At 33.6% G+C, this 23619-nt stretch overlaps 3 protein-coding genes across 5 annotated transcripts in view; 1 reads left to right on the top strand and 2 right to left on the bottom strand.

The window, feature by feature from the left end:
• LOC108752591 (schwannomin-interacting protein 1 homolog) overlaps nucleotides 1-9650 on the bottom strand; it is a 29496-nt gene extending 19846 nt beyond the window's left edge. Inside the window, exons 1-5 of one of the 2 annotated variants that reach the window (XM_018493517.1) lie at nucleotides 9524-9650; nucleotides 9086-9342; nucleotides 8818-8929; nucleotides 7213-7830; nucleotides 609-680 (exon numbers count right to left, since the gene is read on the bottom strand). In XM_018493517.1, coding sequence (XP_018349019.1) covers nucleotides 609-680; nucleotides 7213-7830; nucleotides 8818-8929; nucleotides 9086-9290 — 1007 coding nt within the window. In that variant the 5' untranslated portion in view covers nucleotides 9291-9342; nucleotides 9524-9650. Of the gene's footprint in view, nucleotides 1-608; nucleotides 681-1016; nucleotides 1064-7212; nucleotides 7831-8817; nucleotides 8930-9085; nucleotides 9343-9523 lie in introns of those variants that run through there. The other variant, XM_018493516.1, reaches the window with a different exon arrangement.
• Nucleotides 9651-10986: 1336 nt separating this feature from the next.
• Nucleotides 10987-19488, bottom strand: LOC108752666 (TBC1 domain family member 25). 2 transcript variants are annotated; one of them, XM_018493673.1, is made up of 10 exons: nucleotides 18988-19488; nucleotides 18250-18451; nucleotides 17010-17119; nucleotides 15726-15821; nucleotides 15429-15594; nucleotides 14429-15128; nucleotides 13886-14273; nucleotides 13346-13660; nucleotides 12827-13243; nucleotides 10987-12365 (listed from the first exon to the last, which is right to left on the bottom strand). In XM_018493673.1, exons 2-10 carry the CDS (start codon nucleotides 18289-18291, stop codon nucleotides 11870-11872), a joined length of 2730 nt encoding a protein of 909 aa, XP_018349175.1. In that variant the 5' UTR covers nucleotides 18292-18451; nucleotides 18988-19488; the 3' UTR covers nucleotides 10987-11869. The 2 variants fall into 2 exon arrangements, with proteins under 2 accessions (XP_018349175.1, XP_018349176.1); XM_018493674.1 differs by having other exon boundaries at nucleotides 11870-12365; nucleotides 14429-15086.
• Nucleotides 19489-20479: 991 nt separating this feature from the next.
• Nucleotides 20480-23607, top strand: LOC108752463 (uncharacterized protein KIAA2013 homolog). Its single transcript, XM_018493292.1, has 7 exons — nucleotides 20480-20995; nucleotides 21324-21795; nucleotides 21879-22116; nucleotides 22191-22426; nucleotides 22497-22724; nucleotides 22897-23171; nucleotides 23395-23607. The coding sequence occupies exons 1-7, from the start codon at nucleotides 20812-20814 to the stop codon at nucleotides 23580-23582; spliced, it is 1821 nt and encodes a 606-aa protein (XP_018348794.1). The 5' UTR covers nucleotides 20480-20811; the 3' UTR covers nucleotides 23583-23607.
• The last annotated feature ends 12 nt before the right edge of the window (nucleotides 23608-23619 follow it).

The raw sequence follows: 23619 nt of genomic DNA, 5'->3' as shown, positions 1-23619 counted from the left end.
TTCTATAAAAATATTATTTTATTATTATAATAAATAATTTAAGTTGGAATGTTAACAGTATTTTCAATACACAAGATAAATGATTAATTGGACAGTACTAGTATTAAATTTCTATAAAAGCAACTGTCATATTTCTTGCACTTTTTGGCTATCAAGAGTTAGAAAAAGAGTCGAATAATTTTTTTAATTTTCAGGGTGGAAAAAGATTATATCTTCAATCCGATTTACATATTATATTAAAAAAATAATAAACACAAATAATTTTTCAATGACTAAAATATTTAAGATAGAAGAGCGTACAACATTCAAAATTATTATAACATTATAAAGAATGTAAGCTCATTAATAAAATAACATTGGTAATAAAAACTGATAAAAATGGCTCTAACGGCCAGCATTAAAACCAGCACTTGAGAAACACATTATATAATATGAAGAACAAAGTAGCAGCTTTCCACGAATTGTGGCATTTCCGTGTCCGTTTCAACACCTCGATTAGGGGATGATTATTATCTGCGCACGTGATCGCCGGCCCGGCCGGCCGTCAATTAACCCTCTATTACGAGCGCCGTAATAGATTTGATCATCTCGTTGTCGGGATAACTTACTTGTTGTTCAGTCCACCGGGATGCAACGACACCGAGACCGACTCCCTGAGCCGCATATCGATTGATCCTCGTCTGAAAAAGAACGCGTACGATCGGTTTAATTCCTCCATTCTCCGAAACAGACAGAGACAGTGAGAGAAAAAAGGGGATGAATCTTCGCGCGCGCACTTCACTTGCCACCCTCCTCTCGAGCAACAGAGAGAGAGGGAGAAAGAAAGAGAGAGAGAGAGAGAGAGAGAGAGAAAGCTTGGAAACAAACGTAAGATCCTTTGCGAGAACTCCCGAGAGGTTGTCAATCGACCAAGTAGCCACGAGAACTGCGAATCGATTGTGCGACACTCAAACTCTCTCCGGCTTCCCGTCCAGCATTCAACAAAGCTACCAAAGGAAATAGGGAATGGGACTCACCGTCCGCCATGTTGAAGTCGTGCGCAAGGTTGCTTGCGTTCAGCCCCGCGGTTTATCGACTCGCGACCGACACCCTCGTTTTACCCTCCCCTCCCACCCCCCGTCCTCGACCATCCACCGTTTTGTTCGCCAACCCCCTCTTCCTCCTCAGGGATGGTTTCGCACGTTCGAGCGCCCTGAAACTTCGCGTCCTACCTCTTCTCAGCATCACCATCATATTTGATTTTATGAAGGTGACTCGGAGTAAACTTTGATTAACTACTTAGCAAACAAGATGATGCTATTTATTGTCATTTTGACGTTATAACTCACGCCTTTAACGCTAAAGTCGCGTTATACATTTCTTAATTAGTTGTTAAGAAAAAGATAATCTGATCTTATCTGGATAAATGGTAAAAACTCTTTTTTTTTTTAATGTACTAGCTTGTTTAGTGGGTAGTCGAAACTGGGTGTCAAACTGATCAAGTAAGTAACGTATCTGTGCTATGTCTTGTTAATTAACACATAGAATTTTTGGATGTGTTCAACGGATATAAAGAAAAAAGGGATTAGATTAGGGTTAACGATTTATATTTAGAAATTTTACTGCAAACGCGGTTCTGCCAGTTGAACTTAATCGTCGATTAAATTAATTGTTATTTGCATGTTTATATTTAGAGTACATTTAGAACGTAAGCTTTCTGTTACAAGATAATCTTTATGACTCTGATTTGACGGAAATAAAAATCAGAACGTATTTAAATCGAATATAAGAATAGCAGAAGCGTAAACGCTCCTTTTATATTTCCTCAATTTTCGCCTCCTATGGAAGCTTAATTCATTTACGCTTCTGTAATTTTTCCTTTGCATTCGACTTATGCTCCACCTTTTATTATCGTCAGGAAAGAAATATGTGCTTTTTGAATTCATTATTCATGCTATTTTAATAACTTATACTGTTGTGTATTTTTATAACAGTAATGCGACATAGAAATATAATAAATATTAAAAATTTTATATCTAAAAATATTCACATTTTGCATCTACCATACACACTGATTTGTTTCTGTTTTTGTTATGTATTTGAATATCACGTAATTTTCGTGTTATTTAATTTAGATATGCCTTACAATTTACAATAAAGTGCATGTATAATAAATTTGAAAAATCAAAGTGGATCTCTATAGAAATTAACTCTTTGTATAATGCTATTAAGAGATTTTATATGAGCAAAATTTCAAATATATAGAATTACATTTATTTTTCAAAATAATTAACTTATGATATTGAATCAAATTTTTTCTTGCTGTGATTTTATGAAACTTTTTAAAAAGTGATTTATATTATATATATATATATATAATATTATATTAGATTTTTATGAAATCATTTATGTACTATGGAAACATTTCATTTTATTTTTTACGAAGAAGAAGATAATGTGTGCAAACTAGAAATTGTGGACCATTTGCTGTCCCCTAAAATTAAAACGGCACTATGTAGCGTCATCTTCGTCTCGTACGTGCATGACAGTCCTTAGCCCCGTATCCCAAGGCAACTCCTTAACCACCCTCATCTTGCTTTTCGATCCCTCGAATATTCTTTCGCAATGCGTCCCCCTCTTTCCGCGGAATCAAGAAATATATTACAGGCAGCGTGCCAAGAGAATCTCGTTCTAAAAATTTTCACACAAATTTAACGCGAACGTAAATAATTGCACCCTTATGAATACATATTAATGTAATCTTTGAAAATTCTCTTTTTTAAAAGTCTACTTCAAATTTTTCGAAACATCTGCACATTGTAAGAAAAAATATCTTAATACAAAAAATTGTACCCAACTATCAAATTATTTATTCAGTGAATTCTAATATTTTTTTTTTGCATTAAGATATTTTTTTCTAAATGCAACAAAATATTTAAATTCTTGACAGATTTAGAACATTCTATAGAATATTCAGCTCGTTTCAAATACAGAAGTCCCAGAAATTTCTATAGATTATATTACGTTTACGACACTTTTGTTTATTTTTCATGCGAAATTAATTCGTACTTAAAATTTCCCGAAATCTGATTTATATCGTAGAATTTACGAATGATTTACAGTTATTTATAAAAAAAGAAATTACTAATTTCTATGAGAAAGTTCTTCAATTTTCAATTTTAATTGATACAGAATGTCGGTTTAGAGCTTTTATCAGCCTGCGAACTGATAATTTTGCTGGCGGTGCCTTTTACTTGACGACGGCAGTCACACGTTGATCGATCGATTCGTCACGCCGCGTCGCGACGCGTCGCGTCGCGTCACGTCGCGTCGCGTCGCGTAGCACGGTGCCGTTCTTTCTATCTGGATGAAAAAGCATGTACCACGAATTTTGCACGCACAAGTCCTCGTTCGGGATGCATCAAGATGCACCTTGCCGCACTTGGCGCGTTCCGCTTCGAGGCCTCACGACGAGGTGGTCGCACGAGGAATACATGTGCATGCGAGCGATAAAAATATATGTATATTACTTTCGATCGACCGTTATTATACACAGCATTAATAAGTATTAAAACCAAAGAAAAAAATTTCGAATCGACCGAAAAAAGAATTACAAGAAAAGTCTATAGACCAAGTAAAGACAAGAGAGAGATCAGAGCGATGCAATGAAATCTTAATGATAAAAAAGAAAAGAATTGAAGATTATTATCTTATGATGATTCGCTGCTAGATGTCATTAAATTGATAACCTGAAAGTTATTCTTTCATGCTTTTGGAATAACTAGTGATATTACTGAGCAATTAATATATTGTTTTAATTATCCAACAGTTTCCATTAATTTATTCAAACCAACACAATCCGGTTTGTTATAATTTTACATAATAATTTATGTATTATATGATTACATTGCTCGAGTGACAAATTATAGATCATCCTTGTATCGATTCGTTTTGTTATAATTTCATGAGGTGAATCATAAGATTACCCCTCAAAGAAGCCGAAAAGAGAGAAATCTGAAAAATCTATATTCTTTCTGAATATCTATATATCTTTCGATAATATTGCAACTTAAAAAAGAATGATTTATTTTTAGAAAAGTGTTCTTCTTATAAAAAAACACACTGTAGAGTAGTGCCTTACTCATATAAAAAGATATATCTTATGAAAATTATTTGGATTAATAAACGTTCCGCAAACAGGAGAGACTTTTCGTGGATTTGTGATTTTCATCCCTCGAGTTTTCGAAAAAATAGCGGCGCAGAACATTGTTGGTGCAAATCATATAGAATCGCGCATCCCCGTAGGCATATCACTTTATTCACTTACACCTTTGAATCGGCAGGTCACCGACAGCTTTCCTCTCGCAAGACACAGGAGAGTCTCTTCGCTGATCGGATCCTCAAGCGTTGCTCAAACGGAGCCTCGCATTCGCTGTCGCCGTCGCCGGCAAATGCACTTTTAGGTTTACAGCACTTGGGAATGTATCACGCGAGGATACGAATCGAAATTACTACGCTACGACTTAGCTCGCAAAAATACAAAAGGAAGCGCAACGACGAGTCTTGGTGCGCGACGCGAAGAGACTGCGAGGCCACGGCGTTCAATGTCCCTCTCTTTTTCTCTTTGTCTTTCTCTCTCCCTTTCCATTCGATAGTTACTACTCTCTCATTTTAACTGACGTCTCCGTCTCCGTTCCTCTCCCTTATTCGTCGCGCACCAGTATCACCCTTCACGATGACGAAAGATAGACGCAGGCGCAAACCCCTCCTCACCGCGGGGGTTGCTGACTCGATTTGTCCTCTTCTCCGCTTCGCGATGTGATTTCATGAGAGAGACTGGCCAATTATCGATCCAGCAGTCGATCTTGATTTGGAACAATGGGAGTCGATGGCCGACACCTTGCTACACTTACCATAATTTCACCTTTCGTCATGTATGATATGAATTAATAACAAGAATGCCAACAATGCAATTCAGTTTCGTATTTAGATGACACAAATTCAGGATTTAATATAAATTGTATGTCGAGTTATCTTACACAACTCAATTGCGTTTAGCTCCAACTGGAAATACTTGTCCAAGTTATTTAATGAATAATTAGTAGTTAATTAAAAATGTTTATATATATTCTTCAGTAGCAAGAGAAAATTCAAGAGTAATAAGAGGTTTCACTATTTTAAATAGTACGTGACAGTTTTTAGCAAGGTTACACAACAGTCTTACAACATTACAATATATAGATAACACTGTAACTTTTCATTAAAAAAAATATACATGTATAAAAATATACAAAAAAATAGAAATATGGTAATAAATTATTTAAATTTATTTATTTTAATTAAGGATTGTACAATTTATTCTTATTACAAGGAATATTATAAGGAAATTATGTATATGACATATAATTTATGAGTTACTATGATTCTAATATTATTTCATTAGTTATTGTACTCTACTCTTTTATTTATGTCTATTACCACTAGTCATAGTCAGAACTCGCACGAAGATATTCAATGTATCCAGATAAATTGAGATTGCACTGCAAAAATACAAATATTAATTTTATATTTAGGCAATTCTTAGGTAATATAAAAAAAATTATTTTGTGATTATGTATATTCATATTTCACATCACTTAAATAGATGCTCTAAGTTTTAAGAAGTGATTTCACATTAAATCAAGAAAACTTCATATATGTCCAAAAAGGGAAAGGTTCAAAGACACAAATCAAATTAAAGAAAAAATGTCGTTTTGTAACAATTTCAAAATTTATTTGGGTTATTTTGATAAAACTTTTATATCCTTCAAATATGCACGAAGTTTCATCAAAATAACCCAAGTAGTTTTCAAAATAAATAAAAAAAAACGCACGAAATTTTTTCTGCAACTTTCATAGTATCTTAAAATTAAACCGTTTCGGACATATGGTCATATGAAGTTTTCGTTTTGATCTCTTTCTAATGTGAAAAATCATTCCTTAAAATTTGTTAGAGTACTTAACTATCACTCTATATATATAATTATATAATTAGTATAAAAAAAACTGACAAGAAGAATACCAGGTGACGGTGTCAGGAATTTTGATGTGCTTTCTACATGCTGTTCTTGAGAAAAAAAAAAAAAACGATACGTATCCGACCAGTTATTGGCCCATAATTTCGAAGAAATCGATTTTTTAAATAATTATTGTAATAATTTGAAAAACGTACTGTATAGGAAAATATCAGTATCTTTATAAATTTCATTTTAATTTAATGTTATTCATTTTAATTATACTTTTCGATTGTAACAAAATTTCATGAAATTACAAATTAATATTATAAATAATTAAGCACTATGAAATATTTATTATTATCATCATTATCGTCGTTGTTATTCACATGAATGCATAAATACGATTGTAATGAAAACTGTTACAGTTTCTGATAAAATTAGAAATTGGAAATTGTGATTAGAAACAAATAAATTATATGTTTATAATTTTCTTTTCATTAATATTAATCGATTTATTAATAATAATAGAAAACTAATTGTGTTTTGTAGACATACATTGTACGGGATGATATAAATCATAAAAACAAGAAAAACGTAAATATTTATTGCATTGTGAACACCTTTCAAATAAATTTTTGTTGCAGACAAAATAACTTTTTTTAATATCTGAAGGAAAGCAGATTTGATTAACATTATGGAAATAACTTCTTTCAGAAATCAATTTTGATGAAAACTAAGTATATTTTATCATCGGTGCGAAAATTGAAGATGACAATTGATAATGAATTAACGAATGGTTTTTAATGACATCCTCTCGCGTTGACAGTTCTTTGCACAAATTAGTTTTCTATTATTATAACAATTATTATTAGATACTGATTTATAAAGATACTAATATTTTCTTGTACAATACGTTTTTCAAATTATAATAATTATTTAAAAAATCGATTTCTTCGAAACTATGGGCCAATGGCTAAAACGGCCGAACATGTATCGTTTTTTTTTCGCTTAAGAACAGCCTGTAAAAAGCGCATCAAAATCCCCGACACTATTATCTGGTGTTCCCCTTGCGAGTTTAATATTTAAAAAAAGAGATATTGTAAAATATTCATTATTCACAAACATTATAATTTCTTTGCAACACATTAGTAAATTTTTCTATAAGATGAGAAAAATTAACATTTTATTTAACAACAATCTTTCCTATTCAAAATTACTACTTTTTCTGATTACTTACTTATTTATTGGATCATATGGCTTATCATGAATGTTGTACATCGGATAAGTTTCCGCTTGTTTGATGATTTTTTGCGTGTCGTAGAGCAATAATCCGGAAAATAGCAGGAGACCGCCATAAAGAGCTATAGAATACAGTCCGGATCCAAGAACGGTCGTAGGTGGAAGGAACATAGAACCAAGCGAGCTGGCAAATACTACGCCTAAACCAACAGCAAGCGGACCGCCCATTGTCAGAAACTTTTCGCTGGGCGCGCAAATGGCAACCGTTGATAAACCACCGACTATCCCGGCGGTGTACCAAGCAGCTCGGATAACCAATTGTCCACCCAAAAGACTCAACGGTGCTAAAACGGCGCCCATGATTCCAGTATGTATTAGCCAAGTTATATGTTTGCTATTGAATCCTTTCTTATATGGAAGTCTTTGTACAATCATGCTGCTGCCAATCATTGCAGCCAATGATACACCTGTAGCGACCAATCCATGACGCATCATCATGTTCATTACAGTGGGAGAACGCAGGCACATAGCCGCAGATGCTGCGCTGGCTGCAATGGACGCACCAAAGTACATGTAAGTGGACTTCACTCTGTCTTTAACGTGTTGCGGCCATAAGCTGTATAGAAAAAATAATTCTAGGTTTTATTTTATCTTGCCAAGTTGAATTCAATTAGAATTCAATAGAATAGAAAGGATCCCGCAATAAAATTCTATGCATATACATTTGGAAATTGTATCAAAATTGTTAAGAACTTTTATAGCGAATTCAGTCACTTGTATTAAACTAGATTAATGCACTAAAAACATTATATTATACGTGAAATAAGTTAAATGTAAAAGCATCTAAATATTTACAATTAAATACCCAAATATTATATTGTCATGTTATTTAATAGAATACATATACAGTTAAAATGTTAATGCATGTCTATATCTTTTACTATGGGAAGTGAGTTATCGACTACAGCTGTGATCATCTAAACTATTCTAAATGGTGCAGCATAAATGTCGCTTAGATCGCACATACGTGGTGAAATACCACAGATGATCATTATAAACTCAAAACAAATTCACTTTTTAAAATTCTTTCTTTGAATTTACGAAATCTTTCAAACTGAATTAACTGAAAAGAAGTACAGTCGATGATTCACTTCTCATGGTAAAAGAGTACAGACATACATTAATATTCACTCTGTGAATTTCATTATCAAAGTTGATTAAATTATGCCGCTGTATCTAGATACTTCATATAAAGCGACCCTTAAAGTCTATTCTACAATTACATAATTTAGTTGTAAATGATTATAGTTATAAGAATTGATCAATCAATCGAATATAAAGAGATTATTGTAGAATGAGCTTAATGTGTATTAATTCAATGTAATGATTAGTGCAAATGACCAAATTCACTATTATGTATTCACTATTTTCTACAATACCTCAGTATCTAACTAAACTTTAAATCTTAAAAAATTAACCATAATTGTTTATTCTTATCACACATTCGACTGTGACCGATTAATGTCTTACATAATTTAAGACTTAAAATTTAGGTAATAACTTATTGTAGAAATTATCCATTAGAAAAAAACAAGCTGCTTACTGTGCATGATCTATGGCACCCGTTTGTGAAGAAAGACCTAATCCATAAAAACAAAGACCACCTAATCCCACCAGTGCTCCTCCAGCAACTGCTGCTTTTCCAACGTTAAATGCTGCAAAACAACAATAGATATCAGTCTCACAAAACAGAACTATATATAAATGTAGTTAATACGTTCTCAAGGATTTCTTTCAAGTCTCGCCGATACTACATAGATCATATACATGGCAATCAATTATCATCTCATAAAAATCTGATAAAAATATACCCGTTTTGCCAGCCGGAGCCGTCGCTTGCTCCGCCACAGTGGCTCTCCTCTTCGTGGTTCTCGTGTAAGCGCTACGTCCATCGTTGACGAATAATCTCGCGATCTGACCCTTGGAAAATTGCGGCGTAATCGGGACGACAGGAGTTCGAACGAGTGACGCCAAACCTGGCGAAACTCCAGCTCGACAGAGCTTCGCTACCAACATCCCGTCCCTTTAATTCTCGCTTCTTCGCGTTTCCTGCGGTTTCCTAACAGTTCTGCACAGACAAAACAAGCACGTTACTTGCAGCTACGTTACACATGTAACGTACTCATATTGTCATCATAACGTTGAATTCCCGTTGAATTTTTGGAAATGTTTCACGATGAAATTTTGAAGGTTCAAAGGAATCGCGTTGTTATGAGAAAAAGAAAATAATTTCAGCGCAATTTACTCACATGACGCAATAATGATGCGATTGTTTCACGATGAACGCTAAATCGGAGCAGCCGAACGGCGCATGCGAGAATGTTCGAGAAATCGACGATTACGCGATCGATGATTAGATGCGGGAAAACACGTGAAACGAACATTACGACAAATTGTGAGCGCAAGCGTGATCGGAACTGAGACTACTGAGAATGCGCAATGCGCTTGTAAGCTGCAGGCGCGATTTTTCGAAATTGGAAGTTTCTCAATATTTCTCAATTATTAATACATTATAATGAATCATAATAATGGAATCAATAAACATGGGTAATTATTCAGTTTATACGATTTAAAACTCGATAAAATTATAACACGTTTTTGTCTGAAATGAATCTACAGAAAAAAAAGCATCGCTCTGCCTGACGAACTGAGAGAATAACCGTAGAATTTTGTTTCTTTGTAAAAAATCACCGGATGATGAAATTTGCCACGAATATTGAGGTTATGATAATCTGAATCATATCACATATGTATGAATTGCGCATGCAGTAAAGTCACGTGTGCATGCTCTGTGGAGAGCGTTCTGTTTCATTGCATGATGAATTATTTTATCTTTGTATTCACTAAATTAAAAAAAATAAAATAAAATGGCACATCATGCGAATTATGCATGAAATGGAACGCATCTTAATACATGTATGTATATGCACTTTTTGTATTAAATCTTCGTCAATCTTTGTCCTATTGGCTCGATCTTGTACAGGACGCAGTAACGCTTGTATGTACTATAAAACAAAACAAAAATAGAAACAATATATTTTTAAATTGAATGAAATTTATGATAATTATAATACAAATTTTTATCATATTTGGATAATTAAGTAATTATCCTAATTTTAAGACCTTTTTAATTTTTGACAAAGTTAAAATTGAGAAAATTGCAATCTTTCTCATTAACGAAAAATTTTTGTAAAATTTATCCTTATTTGAATAGTATAGTAGGATATTACTTGTATATTTAGATACTACTGCAATTATTGAGTTCATCTTTTACAAGTGGAAAAGTATTATTAATGCACTAATGGCCTTTTAATTTTCTATCATTACAGATGATATTTCATTGGTGTTGTACATAATATATGTAGATATTACATATATTTTTAACTACAAACAAGATAAAATGTACATTTCATAAATAAAAGAATTCATATTTTAAAAAGAAAATAAATGTAGAAGAGAGGTAACTATAAAATAATAAATTTTAAACTTGCTTAATAATTATAACATATCCTATATATTATACCATTAATTAATAAAAAAAATTATTTTTACGAGATATACCTTCAGCAATTTAACGTTGTTTAAACGATGTAGATATTACTACAGATTTAAGCGCATTTAATTATTCAACGAACAAAACTTGTTTACACGCTCTTGTTATCAGAAAACACTACAACTATGTTAGAATATTTTTCTAATTTGAATAGCGGGTGTAGATTCAATGATACAAAAGATTTATAATCAGCGATAAAATTAAATGCACTTTATTGTCGTTTCTCAAACGTACTATTTGAGAACAAAGTAAAACTCAGCTGCTAGGATAGATATAGATGTATTTTACAAATTTAACGCATTCGAGAACGCGTAACGCCGTCGTCGCCCGAATGCATTAAGCTAAGGGCTTAATTCTATCTTGAGGTACAGCGAAAGAGGGTTCGTTAATGCGTGCGGATGATGGAGTGCATTATCGCGATGGAATGATAACATGCGTGAACGAACGAGGCTACGCATGCCGTTCGCGAATTAACTAAAGCGCTTCAGATCGTTGTATCTCTAACTCTCCCAACGAACCTTAACTGCTAATAAGTACGGGCCTAAGTAGTTTTGTCTCTGATCAATCGTCTTTTCTTCTTTATTCGATTTATCTTGAAAAATTTCTCTTGTGGAAAAAGCTCTAAAATTTCTATGTATATGATTGTAAATTGCTTTTATTGCTTTTGCATTGGTCACTTATTCGTTGTCGCGTTTGGATAATTTTAATGTCTACAATGGATAATCTTTATTCAATTATTTGAAAAAAGTCTATTTTATTATATATCAAAAGAAAAAGAAATACGAAGGAAAGAATGGTTAATCAGAAACATTTCTCGTGCGATACAACTGTGAATGATGTATAACGAATGTCATAAATGTTGCGCGCGGATGTTGTGAGCGGAAGAGCATCATAACAGAATTACTCCTCTTAAGTCTTCCCGAATTTTAACATTTTCGACAACATAATATCCGTGATATGTGCCGTGATTTGAATCTTGTTTCATTTTAAATGAAATAATTCTGAAATCTCAAATTATAACTTGACGTTTTTTGAAGTTGAGTTACACGTTCACGCAGTCTGCCTTGCTGGCGGAAGTCGAACCGGCTGAAGAGGACGAAGCGACGGAATGTCTCCTGAGATAACCGGCAAATAGTTGCCGCGCCTGATTAAGTACACGGATCACATTGTGACGGCGAACCATCTTGTCGAAATGCATTGCCATCTCGTTATAATCCATTTGATTGCGCATAACAAAATCCCGATGTTGCAGCAGAAGAGTGATGCACAGAAACATTAGAAAGGGATTGCCGCCACCGAATTCGTGTGGTGGCGGCAACGAGTTTTCGCCCAGTTGGTCCTCGCTTGTTCCCGCAGGTATAAGATTAGTCAGCTCTGTCACTTCTTCGCATTGCTCTTGTACAGATTGTTGTTGTTGTTGTTGTTGCTGTTGTTGTTGTTGCTGTTGTTGTGGCTGCTGCTGTTTTGTTGGACTTTCTGGTATAGATGGGTTTTGATGCCAACTCTCGGTTCCTTCGCTATCTGACGCCGACTCAGATCTGAATGATAAACGAAGCGTTTCAATAAAAATAATGTAGAGAAACATATTTTCCTATAATTGGGTATTGATTTCTTTGAAATTTTAAAGATGCCGATAGAGTCTTTGACCTTGCATATTTATGGAAAGATATGAATTATTCTGTATAGTTACAATAATAGGATTTTATCATGTATTTATTACTTCAGTGAAATATAAAGGAGATACATATAAATATAAAATAAATAAAGATATTTTCCATCGATACTTTGAAAGCATCTCATTAAAAAAAGTAAAGGAAATAGGTAAAATTTATTAGAAAATAAAATCTCTTTGAGATTTTTAATTTAGATATTTTTCTCCGAGCAACTAAACTTTTAGCAGAAAGTTTGTAAATTCTTATAAATTTTGCTTTCGTTAAGATTTCCAAATCTATAAATATTTCCAATCTATAAATCTTTGTAAATGAAAATGTATACCTACCTAGTGGTACGTTTGAGCAGCCTAATCGGTGTAACGGATTTCACGCCATTCTGATCCTCCAAAATTTCACCGTCGTATTCCAATTCCGCCTGCTCGTCCGGAGTCGTGGGGTGATGCTTTTGTTGTAACATGTGTAAAGGATTTTCCCATACAAACACATCTGCCGCTGGACTGCATCTTGCTAATTCTGTCTCTGTCTCACTCTCTGGTAAATCACTTTCTCTTTTTGAAAGCACACAGTCGCATTGTAGCTCACTAGGCGGTGAAGGCCCAAATACTTGTCGATCTAACGATTCCAATTCTAGTCTTAATTCTCTAGTCATCGACGTAGTCATCGGGAAAAAATCTGTAGGATCGTCTGGCGAGCTCGGTTCATCCCTCAATACTCTGATAACGCCGCTTTCGCTCGAGACACGTCTACGACGATGAAATATAATAATTTTGAATCACTTTAATTTTATGACATACGTGTAAGAATATTTTGAGCTACAAGTAAATATTTTCTACGAAAATAGTTACCTGAGTTCAGGTTCGGCGTCGCTGGGCGTGACTTTACTACGATTGAGACTGGTAAAGTTTAAGAACTCATTTAAATTCTTTACCACTCGCGCACATTTCTTTTCACCAGAACTTTCATTCTGTTCACTGTTTTTAATCTGTTCTTTGTTAGGAGTATTCAGTCTTTCTTTCAATTCCAAAAGATTTGCGCGTTTCGATTTAACTGGAAGAGAATCAGTACTTAGGCACTTTTCTGTCGATTCATTATTCCTTCTATTTTTCGTGCTGATTAAATCATTTTCTGAATCGGAGAATGCTTCATACGGTGAGTTGGATCTGTAAATAGGCATTTAATTAGAAGAATCAAAATTGCCGTTTATTAAATAAACTTTAATTAACAATGCAAAAAACATTATTAAGTATTATTGTTTGTCTATAAATATTTTTCGTTTATATTTTTTTGTGTACCTTTTCTATTTTATCTAAATTTCATATTTTATCCAAAAAGCAAAGTTTCGAAAACTGATTTCAAGTACAAACACAATAATGTAAACAAGAAACCTTTTCGTTTCTCCGTTAACCTCAGTAGATGATTTCAAACTGGGTTCTTCGGTACTGAAGGCCTTTCGCCTCACGCTAGCGGCAATACTGGCTGAGGAACTTTGTCGTCTAATAGCGCAGACCTTAGTATACGCGTTCTCGCGGATGTGCTTTACATTCGGACTCGGCGGTGGTGATGCTGGCGGAAAAGGCACCTCGGCAAGACTCAGTTCGCCAGTTGGCGGTGACGCTGGTAAAGCTGCCCATAGAACCTCGAGCATTCTAAGTGCGTCGTCCAACGCAAACTCACGTTTCATTTCTAACAATAGCCAACGATAACAAAAGAGTAAATCGTCCGCTTGATGCGACTTCAAATATGCATAAAAATCAGGATCATAATGTTGAAGACCTGTAAGGAAATATATCTTAATATCGATATAATGGCAATCAAGAAATATTATAAAGATGGGAATATATTAAAATGAAAATGTAGATTATAGAGCATTAAACAAGATTAAAACTTAGAGAATAAATAAATTGTAAGAATTTTAAATGATAATCTACCTTCTGCGAGATGAGCGAATTTGGTAGTCATGGCGATACCATCGAGCATAAAGTTATCCTTTAATCTTCTCATGAGGGCACAGAGACAGATGTAAGCCTGCGCCTCATCCCGCATCGTAACGAGAAGAGGTGAAGCCAAGTCACTCATACCCTGGCAGTAACTTACACTTGGGTGATTTAAGGCATACGTCGTCAGAATATTAAAGAGACTCGCTGTGTTCTGATTATCGTCTGAACCACCATAAAACTTATGATGCCTGTCCGTTCTGAGGACATCCTTCCTTACCATACCAGTGACGTAGCCAAGATCACCGACGTTCTGTCCTTTTTGCACCAGCACTCGCCATCGCTCGCGCAGATTTTGATATTCCTGCGCCTTTTTCTTCATGTAATCCATCCTTTCGCGACCCGACATCCCCTCTGGGTACACGTTTAAGATATGTTTCCAGACTACCTTGCGTAAACTAGGTTCAATTCCACCGAAGTAAATAACTGCCCTTAATTCCTTGGAGTGCACTACTTGACCGATCGGATCCAGAAATCGACGAAACTCAGCATCTGTCAAAGGTGGTCTTGGAGGTTGAACATTTTGCTGATGAGATGACTCGTCACCCAAGTTGCCCAATGCACGTTGCACCATATTCAGTGTCCTTTCCATCTGTGACGAAAGATTAAACGCGAAATTGGATACACCTGATAACTGTAATAATAATGAAAATATAAAGAAATAACAAAAAAATGATAAAATAATAAAATACAATAAAAGTAATATATAAAAAATTAAGGAGGATTAATAATTTAAGAAATATGAAAAAAATAAAAACTAATTTAAAAATTAAAATAATTATAACAGTATTCTCAAATAAAAAATATGAACTTAAGAGGAATTAATAAATTTTTGTGTTTTGCCTTTTTGACATTTCTCCAAAAGTATTAGGCGTTTGTGAAACCTTCAATGTTGCCTTACTGCTGATCGTCACTGACGCGACACGGCACTTACTTTATTCATTATGAGACCGGGCAACTTAGGTGTCCTGTAAGGAAACCCGGTCTCCTGCTGACGTGTCAAAACTTCCTGCGCATTTTGCTCCCAGTAGCACTCGCAGTCTCCAGTTTCACCGAAAGGTTTTAGATTCACCTGCAGATAGAGATATGGCTCCGATGCACTGAAAAATATAACATGTTATATTAAAATGCTTATAATGTAGAATAGATTATGTGTTTTATTATTTATTAAATTATTATCTATATTAAATTTAATTATTCAATTTTGATAAAAATTAATTAATTAAGTCACCTGATAAACGCGGCATCCAAGTCCCAGTCTGAGAGTAGGAAGAGATACGTTTCTGACCCATAGTCATCGATCGCTCGATACGAAACGGTGAATTCCCTACGGCACGTAAGCAATTTTTACGATATTCGGTTTAATATTTTATGGTATGCTTCGATAAAAATATTTGTTTCGAGTAATTCTTTTGTAATGTTTTATCGTCATTACGTGATGATTTGACTGATAAAAAATAGCACATGTACATATATTAATCTAATTATATTATGGATAAAAAAAAGAAAAAAAGAATTATATGTTAAAATTATAGAATATGTATTTCAATAAAAATTAATTTATATATTAATGAGAATTGTATCTTTTTCGATCTAAAAGATCTTAATTTATTTAAATATAACGTATATATAATAAAATAAATATAACGTATAAGGAGGTTTGATAATTCTGCTGACAACGCTCGTGGGCAAGTAGAGCGGACTAAACTGAGTCGAAAAGTCCTCTACCATTTTGCAATAGTTAACAAGATATTATTAAAAAATCGCTGAATATTAGTCTTCAATAATTTTTTTATTCAAATACTATCAATTTTACAAAAAAATAGCGAGAGACAAAAATTGTTTATTTTTTTCTCATAAAGTTCTGAGAATTTTTTCAGAATTTTTTCAGAATTTTTTAATACCGTATTTTCTCATGTTGATAAAAATAGTTACCAATAAAAAAATGCAATACTAAAAAATTAATAAAAAATTTTGAAAAATTTTTTAGAGTTCTATTAGAAGAAAATTAACAATTTTTGTTTCTTGCAGTTTTTCTGTAAAGTTGATAGTATTTGAGAAAAAACTTGTCTGCGGAATTATCAAATATCCTAATATCCTAATATATGAATGTGTTTCCTTTTCATACACTGTAGGTATCAGTTTATTCTTGTTGTGTATCAAATATTAAACAAGGACAAATGATGCTTACAAGCGCTAGAAGTGCAAAACGGAATGCACTCTAAACTGCTTAAGTGCAGCGTGATCATCACTTCACGTCGAAAAGTGCCGATAAGGATTTAGCTTTCATTATCGAAATTCTCAAAATTTGATGGAATTAGAAATGAGTAAAAAGATGTAGCAATTTATTATGACACTTTTTTACATGAATAAAGAAAAACGTAAACATATTTTAATGTCATCGTTTTGCATTTTTTGAAAAATTTTATTATTTTCGATGTTCAAACGATTGCATTCAAATATAATGCGACATTCATACACAAATCATATTAGTAGATTTTATTAATATACTTACCCTTTTATGTCAAAAGCCTTTATGAGAATACTTTGCAGTACTTCTATTGATGTTATTTGAGGATCCACGCTAAACTTACGGTATTCCGGTTGATGTCTAGTTTCACATTTCTGAAAAAGCGGATTAAAGAATTCTGTGATTATTTGTTATTAATTCCATGTTTAAAGTAGACATTCATAAAAACAGAAAATTATATATAGTCATACATATAATTTTAACTGTATCATAATTAATTCATTATATCAATGATAATATTATAATAATCTGTAATTTTACATAATATAATTATATTAAATACATGATATATAAGATATTCTAGATTTTGTGTGATAACAACAAAATTGTGTGTTAACAAGGTAAACTCTTGAGATTATTTTGAAATAAATCCCAGTATTCCCATATTAAAATATCGAAGCTATAATGATTTTTAAACAAAAAATACTTAAAATTAACCAATTTAATTGTTCGACAATCACACATAATATACGCAGTTCACACGTAGTACATTGCATAGTAAAAATGCTATCAATCAATCCTATTTTTTATATTAATTTTATATAATTCTGTATACATCACTTGTAATTATTTCTTTTATTATATTAATTACTAGTAATAATTACTACGTAATTAATATGTTGAACATTTCAATAGTAATTATAGCAGAATAAAAACCATTGCGTACGAACAATGAAATATAATACATGTCAAAGTTATTACATGAAGAGTAAATAAATGATATTCATTGCTGCATAATGAACCAAACCTTCCCTGTATTCTGTAACTCGTTATGCAGTTGTTATGTGTTCATAGCAACAGTTGCGCAGCTTTTTTACTATAAAAAATATCCGCGTAACGAGCACATAACGATTGCATAACAAGTTACAGAATACAGGGAAGCGCATATATTTCGAACAATTTGATTGGTTAGTTTAACATATTTCTCATTTAAAAATCATTATATTCTTTTTGATATTAAAGTTTTCATATCAAAACGATTTTAAAAATCTGTTTTATTGTCAGGCGAAATCTGGAATACTTACAAGGGGCTTGTCATGACTGTTCAAGCAGAATTAAATCGATTTTGAACAGTTATGACAAGCTCTTTTGTCAGTATAGTTATTATTGTAATTTGTTGTTCCAGTTTTAAGTTCAGTGTAATATAAAGTCTGTAGATAAAGATCTTTTATTACTAGAATAAGAATGTATGTTAATTGGAAAATTTCTAATTGACTATACATACCTTGACTTTAACGCGTACAGCCTCTCTAGGACAACCAAACATATTGTCTGTATTCTATATTGGTCCTTTCTCAAATAAGTATAATATTTCAGGATGAATCTTCAGTTATCACCATTACTTGCATTTTGCCAATTTTTCATGCATTGACAATTCATATACATCGTCAGATATTTACCACTTGACATCAGTAAAACTGAATGAACTAAAAAATTGATAAGCCGAGTTTAAAATAGTACAACATTGAAATTAACATATTGATAAGAAAATATTAACTGATAGAACAATATATACTGATAAAAGAATATTAACTAATAAATATTAATATTTATAAAGTAATATTACCATGAAACATTAATAAATTATGAGATATTATCATCAATCATAAATTGTTACAATAAAATATTAATGATAGATATTTAAAACTTTGTTATATATAATCGAGATTGAAAAGTGACTATTAAAAGCTACATTTTCTCACAACATGAATTACAATCCTTGGAATACATATAACGACTCAAATAATAAACTTAATTTTTTAATACACAGTCTCCTTGCCTTTGACACGTACGTCAAGTTCTTTGATTCATATCAGTACAATTAGCAAGATCATAATAAAAATTCTTCGCCTTTTATCTAATCATATATCTTCCAAAGTTATTTAATTCACTATTCGACGTGATGACACTCTCCAGCCTCGATTAAAAAATATTGCACGATATTCAGATAATGAACAATTACTAGGCTGTGTGTGCGCGCGTACTCCTCAATCCACGGTGTGCGCTCCGGAGTGCAGAAGGAACTTCTCGCTGCAACGAGACATGCTCGCTAAGCTCGCTTTCTAACTCGCTTAATTATACATTCAGTATAGTTATGTATCCCCTGGGAGTCGGTGAGAGTACGCAAAACATCGGGGGGTTCAGGGGCGTTGAGTGTCGGCGGGTGTCGACGTCGACAATCAACGTTTTGAACGTGATCGGTAGTTGGCCTTTTGGAACTGTCGTCGATGGCTGGCTGTTGTCAATGCCCGACGTTGAATGATGTTGTCATCATCGTCGTCGCCATCGCCGTTGTAATGCCGCGCCGTCGTAACAACTAACGACTTATGATGTCCTCGATGACGAGGTTATAGCCATTAATTGTCAATTGTGTGCAATTGCATGCTTACTGAACACACTCGCACTCACTCGCACCGAGTCGCACTGGATGTGTTCGATTTTTCAGGCCGCGCCGCGGCCACAGTCAGTGAACAGGGCCGACAAGTCGCGCTTCGTCGCCCCGCTCCACTAATTATAAGTTCGATCTTTCAAAATATATTTCCGCCTAATTCCGCAGACTGTTGTGTGTTCAAAAATTGCTTTCCACACAAGTAATACTGAACCTAAAGTTATGCGAGTATTTCACTCGGATAATGATGTCACTTTTGACGCTTAAATTTTGGAGACAAAGGCTGCTTTTCTTTTAGGAGACACAATCGACATAAATGTTTTTTTATCTTTATTAATTCATTGAATGTCGAGAAGGATAGAATGACGTTTGTGTCGACTGTGTCTCCTAAAAGGAAAGCAGAGTTTTTTAAGTTATCATACGTACAAATTTATAAACCTCACTCTTTTTTAATATAAGTTAACGAAACTTAGTAAAAAACATGGTCTCGAATTTATGCAGATATTGTAAGTATAAAAAACTCAGTTGAATTCGCATTTTGTCAGAATGAAAAGGAATTTCAAGCGAGTTATTTATATTTCGCAAATGAGAATTTTTTGAATTTTGATGTAAATGGAAAACACAATTAATATCAATCTTAAAATTTTGCATGATTTAGAATATGTTTATTCACAATATTGTATCGTTAAATAATTATAGCCATCTTTTCTGTAGAACGCATTGTGATTGTGAATAGTTTATCATCTTCTCGATAGTTAACGAATCGTAAATACATATATCTATACATGCGGAACAAAATACGTACCCAAAGTTATACGAATGAAGCAATGATAAATTAAATAAAGTAACACACAAGTAAATTAAGTAAATAAATGTATTTTCATTTAAGGCTGTTTCATAAACAAATCCTCAGCTAGGTATAATTATTAATTTCGGCAAGAAGTGAATTGTCTTTTTATTTATTGATACTTTCTCTCTCAAGCACACGCAAAGTGGAACACATTGAAAAAGTGCAATGCAAAGTTAGCGCCAGTTAGTGCCGGGTATGGGGCGCGAAGTAAGCGCGATCTGTAGGTTCGCGACGTTGTCCATTCACAGCTGATTGCAGCTGATGTGGGTGATTACCTGACTGCACTTGATTGTACCGGCGTTTGTTTATAATTTATATGTATGCGACATATAAGACGTAGAACTTCTCTGACAATGCATAATGACGTTCTGAGTGCATGCCGAGCCGCGTGAGATTCGAAAACAATAGGATGAAAAACGGACCCCTCGCCGATGATTCATGCGAGTACTTTCTCTTGGCGGTAAGGTTATGTCCTTGATCGTTGGTTGGACGACGGGCGCGATAGTATTCGGGCATACGCGTTTCACCGGCGCGCGAACACTCTCGCGATGATGAGGGCTGCCGGTGTGCTGGATGGTCGTGAGTTCGGCAAGCGCGTGCGTCGTGTCCTGGATGGCAATTACTCGTACCGTAAGATCCTCCTGATTATCCTGGTATGTGGCGGTCTGCTGCTGTACTTTGGCCCGCCCTTCGCGCAATGGCTCTTCTCCTCCACCAGGGAGCCTATAGAAGGTGAGTAATTCGTCAGTTTCGGTCTGATGAACATCGAAGAATTATAACAGTCTTAAGTTTCTTTAAAGACCTCTTAAAATATTCATATAAAGGACTCTATTACTCAGTTATCTTTACTCTCTCTACTCAGCAATCAAAAGTAGATTAAAATAAATTAAAATTTTTATGTGTATTTTAAATTTATCGAATCCAAATTTGTTTCTATGCAAGGTATTTAAAATATATTATATTTTAAATTCTATTATATTATAAAACAGAATCACCTGTAAGTCTTTCTATAGTAATTGTTATTATAATTAGAAATGATAATACATATACTTTTCTACAGTATTTGAAGATCGTTGCATGAATGAGAGATTGGCTAGTTTCTACTTTGATGCTGTTGAATATAATGCAAATATTTTGCACAATCCATCTAAGGAGAATGAACATTCTTATCTGCCATATATTGGCAATGGTATTTTCGGAGTTCCCATTTCTCCAGAAGCCTGGCTATATATTAAACATAGAAGAGCACTTTTACTGCCTGTACAGTGGCAACCACTGATCACGCATTCTATACCAAAAGATAGTTTTTACCGAGAAGCAACCGTTGTTCATTTTACAAACGGGATTGTTTACAAGTATCAGTGCCTTAGAGAGGGTTATCACATGGAATTTCAATATTATGCACATAGAAGTCTTGATGGGATTTTGGTGCAGACTGTAAAACTCTCTAATCCATTTTCACTTTCTCAAGAAATATCACTGAAGCCGCAGGAATCTATCCATTGGAGTAATTCTCACATAGAACCCATTAGGTAAGCAAAGTATTATTATAAATAATTAAATAAAAATTTATCAGCATTTTAAAAATTTATCGTCATATATTTTGTAATGATAGAATTCAGGTCGATGGATTTAATCATGAATACTCTTTCTTGTCTGGATTCGTATCTGCACCCAACTCCAACAAGATAATAGTTGTATCAATAATTTACAAGGTTCCACCTAAAACAGTGCAGGTGAAAGCACGCAGTTCTATTAAATTGGAGTTTCTGTCAAGTATTCAATACAGCGAGCCAATCTTGTTCGAGCATTATCATGTAGAACGTGATGCGACTAAAAAGAAAGCAATTGAAGTAAGCAAACGAAGACTTCTTGAATTTATCGTTCTTTGTAAAAAACATATGCATTATTATTCTTTGTTGTACAGTTTATAAGAAAGGCGATTATGCGTCAGCAACGTCTGAGAGAGGAGCATGTAAATCTCTGGCAGAGTTATTGGTACACAAGTTTAAGGATAAGTGATTCTAAGGCTGACGGTGCCATCAATGGTCACAAGATTAATTCTACCATGTATTACGTATTATCTCAAGTTTCGCGGAGTGTTCAAGATGTCGAGAAAAACATTGCTATGAATGAAGGTTGTTATCGGGGTCATCATACCTTGTAAGTATGATGAAGAATTGTGTTTGCCGTTTAAAAATAATTTATGCGTATTATAATTCTTTTTGCTTAGGGACGCTCCTCGTTTATGGAAAGATACCTCGACCATCGACGCCGTGAACGAGATAGTCGAGGCATGGTTGATAACATTGGAGAAACAAGGTTGCTATCATCTAGTGATCGGAGGTCCTGCAGCTGTACAGCAGGCAATCGTGCTGAGTCTCGGTAGCCTGAGATTCAGTAACCAACATCTCGAATTTAATATCGATCCTCAATATCTTCATCGCGATTATTTGTTTAGGTATGTTTGTTATTTATCAATTAAGATAAACGTAAAAAAGAAAAATTACAATATAATTGAAAACAGATTATGAAAAAAATATTTCTACAAAAATATTTCTTTTATATATAGACATATCTTTAATACCAAATATTATTAATAATATTTACTATTTAAACTATATTACTTTTAGGCGTATAAGTTACGGAAATTTAACACATGTAAATATATCCGTAACGGTTGGTGAAGATAATCGCGCAATATTAGGAGTAGCTTTGGATAAAAGTGATAGCGTTTATTTCGGATGTGATGCCGGTTGTTTGGATGCACCAGTTCCTCTCGATCAGACTTATACAAATTTTCCCGTAAAGTTGACAAAGCCATTAACCGCAATACTTTACATAACATCTGATCATCAACATATGCAAGATCTTCGTAATGCTCTGCACGTACATGAAGTAGATGATGGTAGGTTAAGAATTTAATTTCACATCCAGATAAATTCAGAGAATCTTTATTTTAATAAAAAATTTTACAAAGGTTGTGTGAATAATTTTTATTCTTATGAAAAAATTTCATTTTTTAATAATAAAATTAAAGTAAAAAAAATTAATGTCTTAAGCATTGAAATTTATTATTAATCAGTACGTATATTTTCACTTTTAATCACTATTTAAATTTTTGTTTTCAGCACCCGCACATGATCACCAGGTAATGGCTTTACACAAGCATGGACATCAACTCGGAGGCTTGCCCACATTATTCTGGGTTAGCATATGTTTCCTGATAATTGTGTTCCATTTGTTTCTATGTAAATTAATTTGTAACGAGTATTATGGCCATCAGGATCGGCAGCGAGTTCGATATAATAAACCGTGATATAATTGTACATAATTTTCTTGTTAACGTGAGATGT

This window comes from Trachymyrmex septentrionalis, unplaced genomic scaffold, assembly GCF_001594115.1.
Source record: "Trachymyrmex septentrionalis isolate Tsep2-gDNA-1 unplaced genomic scaffold, Tsep1.0 scaffold60, whole genome shotgun sequence".
Lineage (NCBI taxonomy): Eukaryota > Metazoa > Arthropoda > Insecta > Hymenoptera > Formicidae > Trachymyrmex > Trachymyrmex septentrionalis.
This window is presented reverse-complemented; position numbering and strand designations above follow the sequence as displayed.

Bases quoted from the DNA above. Each gene is read 5' to 3' on its own strand.
- LOC108752666 (XM_018493673.1), bottom strand. From the start codon at position 18,291: ATGTTTGGTTGTCCTAGAGAGGCTGTACGCGTTAAAGTCAAG. The intron at 15,595-15,725 runs GTGACTTAATTA...TATATTTTTCAG, and splicing joins TTGGATGCCGCGTTTATCAG to TGCATCGGAGCCATATCTCT. The intron at 12,366-12,826 runs GTAGGTATACAT...TTTATCATTCAG, and splicing joins CTGCTCAAACGTACCACTAG to ATCTGAGTCGGCGTCAGATA.
- LOC108752463 (XM_018493292.1), top strand. From the start codon at position 20,812: ATGATGAGGGCTGCCGGTGTGCTGGATGGTCGTGAGTTCGGCAAGCGC. The intron at 21,796-21,878 runs GTAAGCAAAGTA...TTGTAATGATAG, and splicing joins TCTCACATAGAACCCATTAG to AATTCAGGTCGATGGATTTA. The intron at 22,427-22,496 runs GTAAGTATGATG...CTTTTTGCTTAG, and splicing joins TATCGGGGTCATCATACCTT to GGACGCTCCTCGTTTATGGA.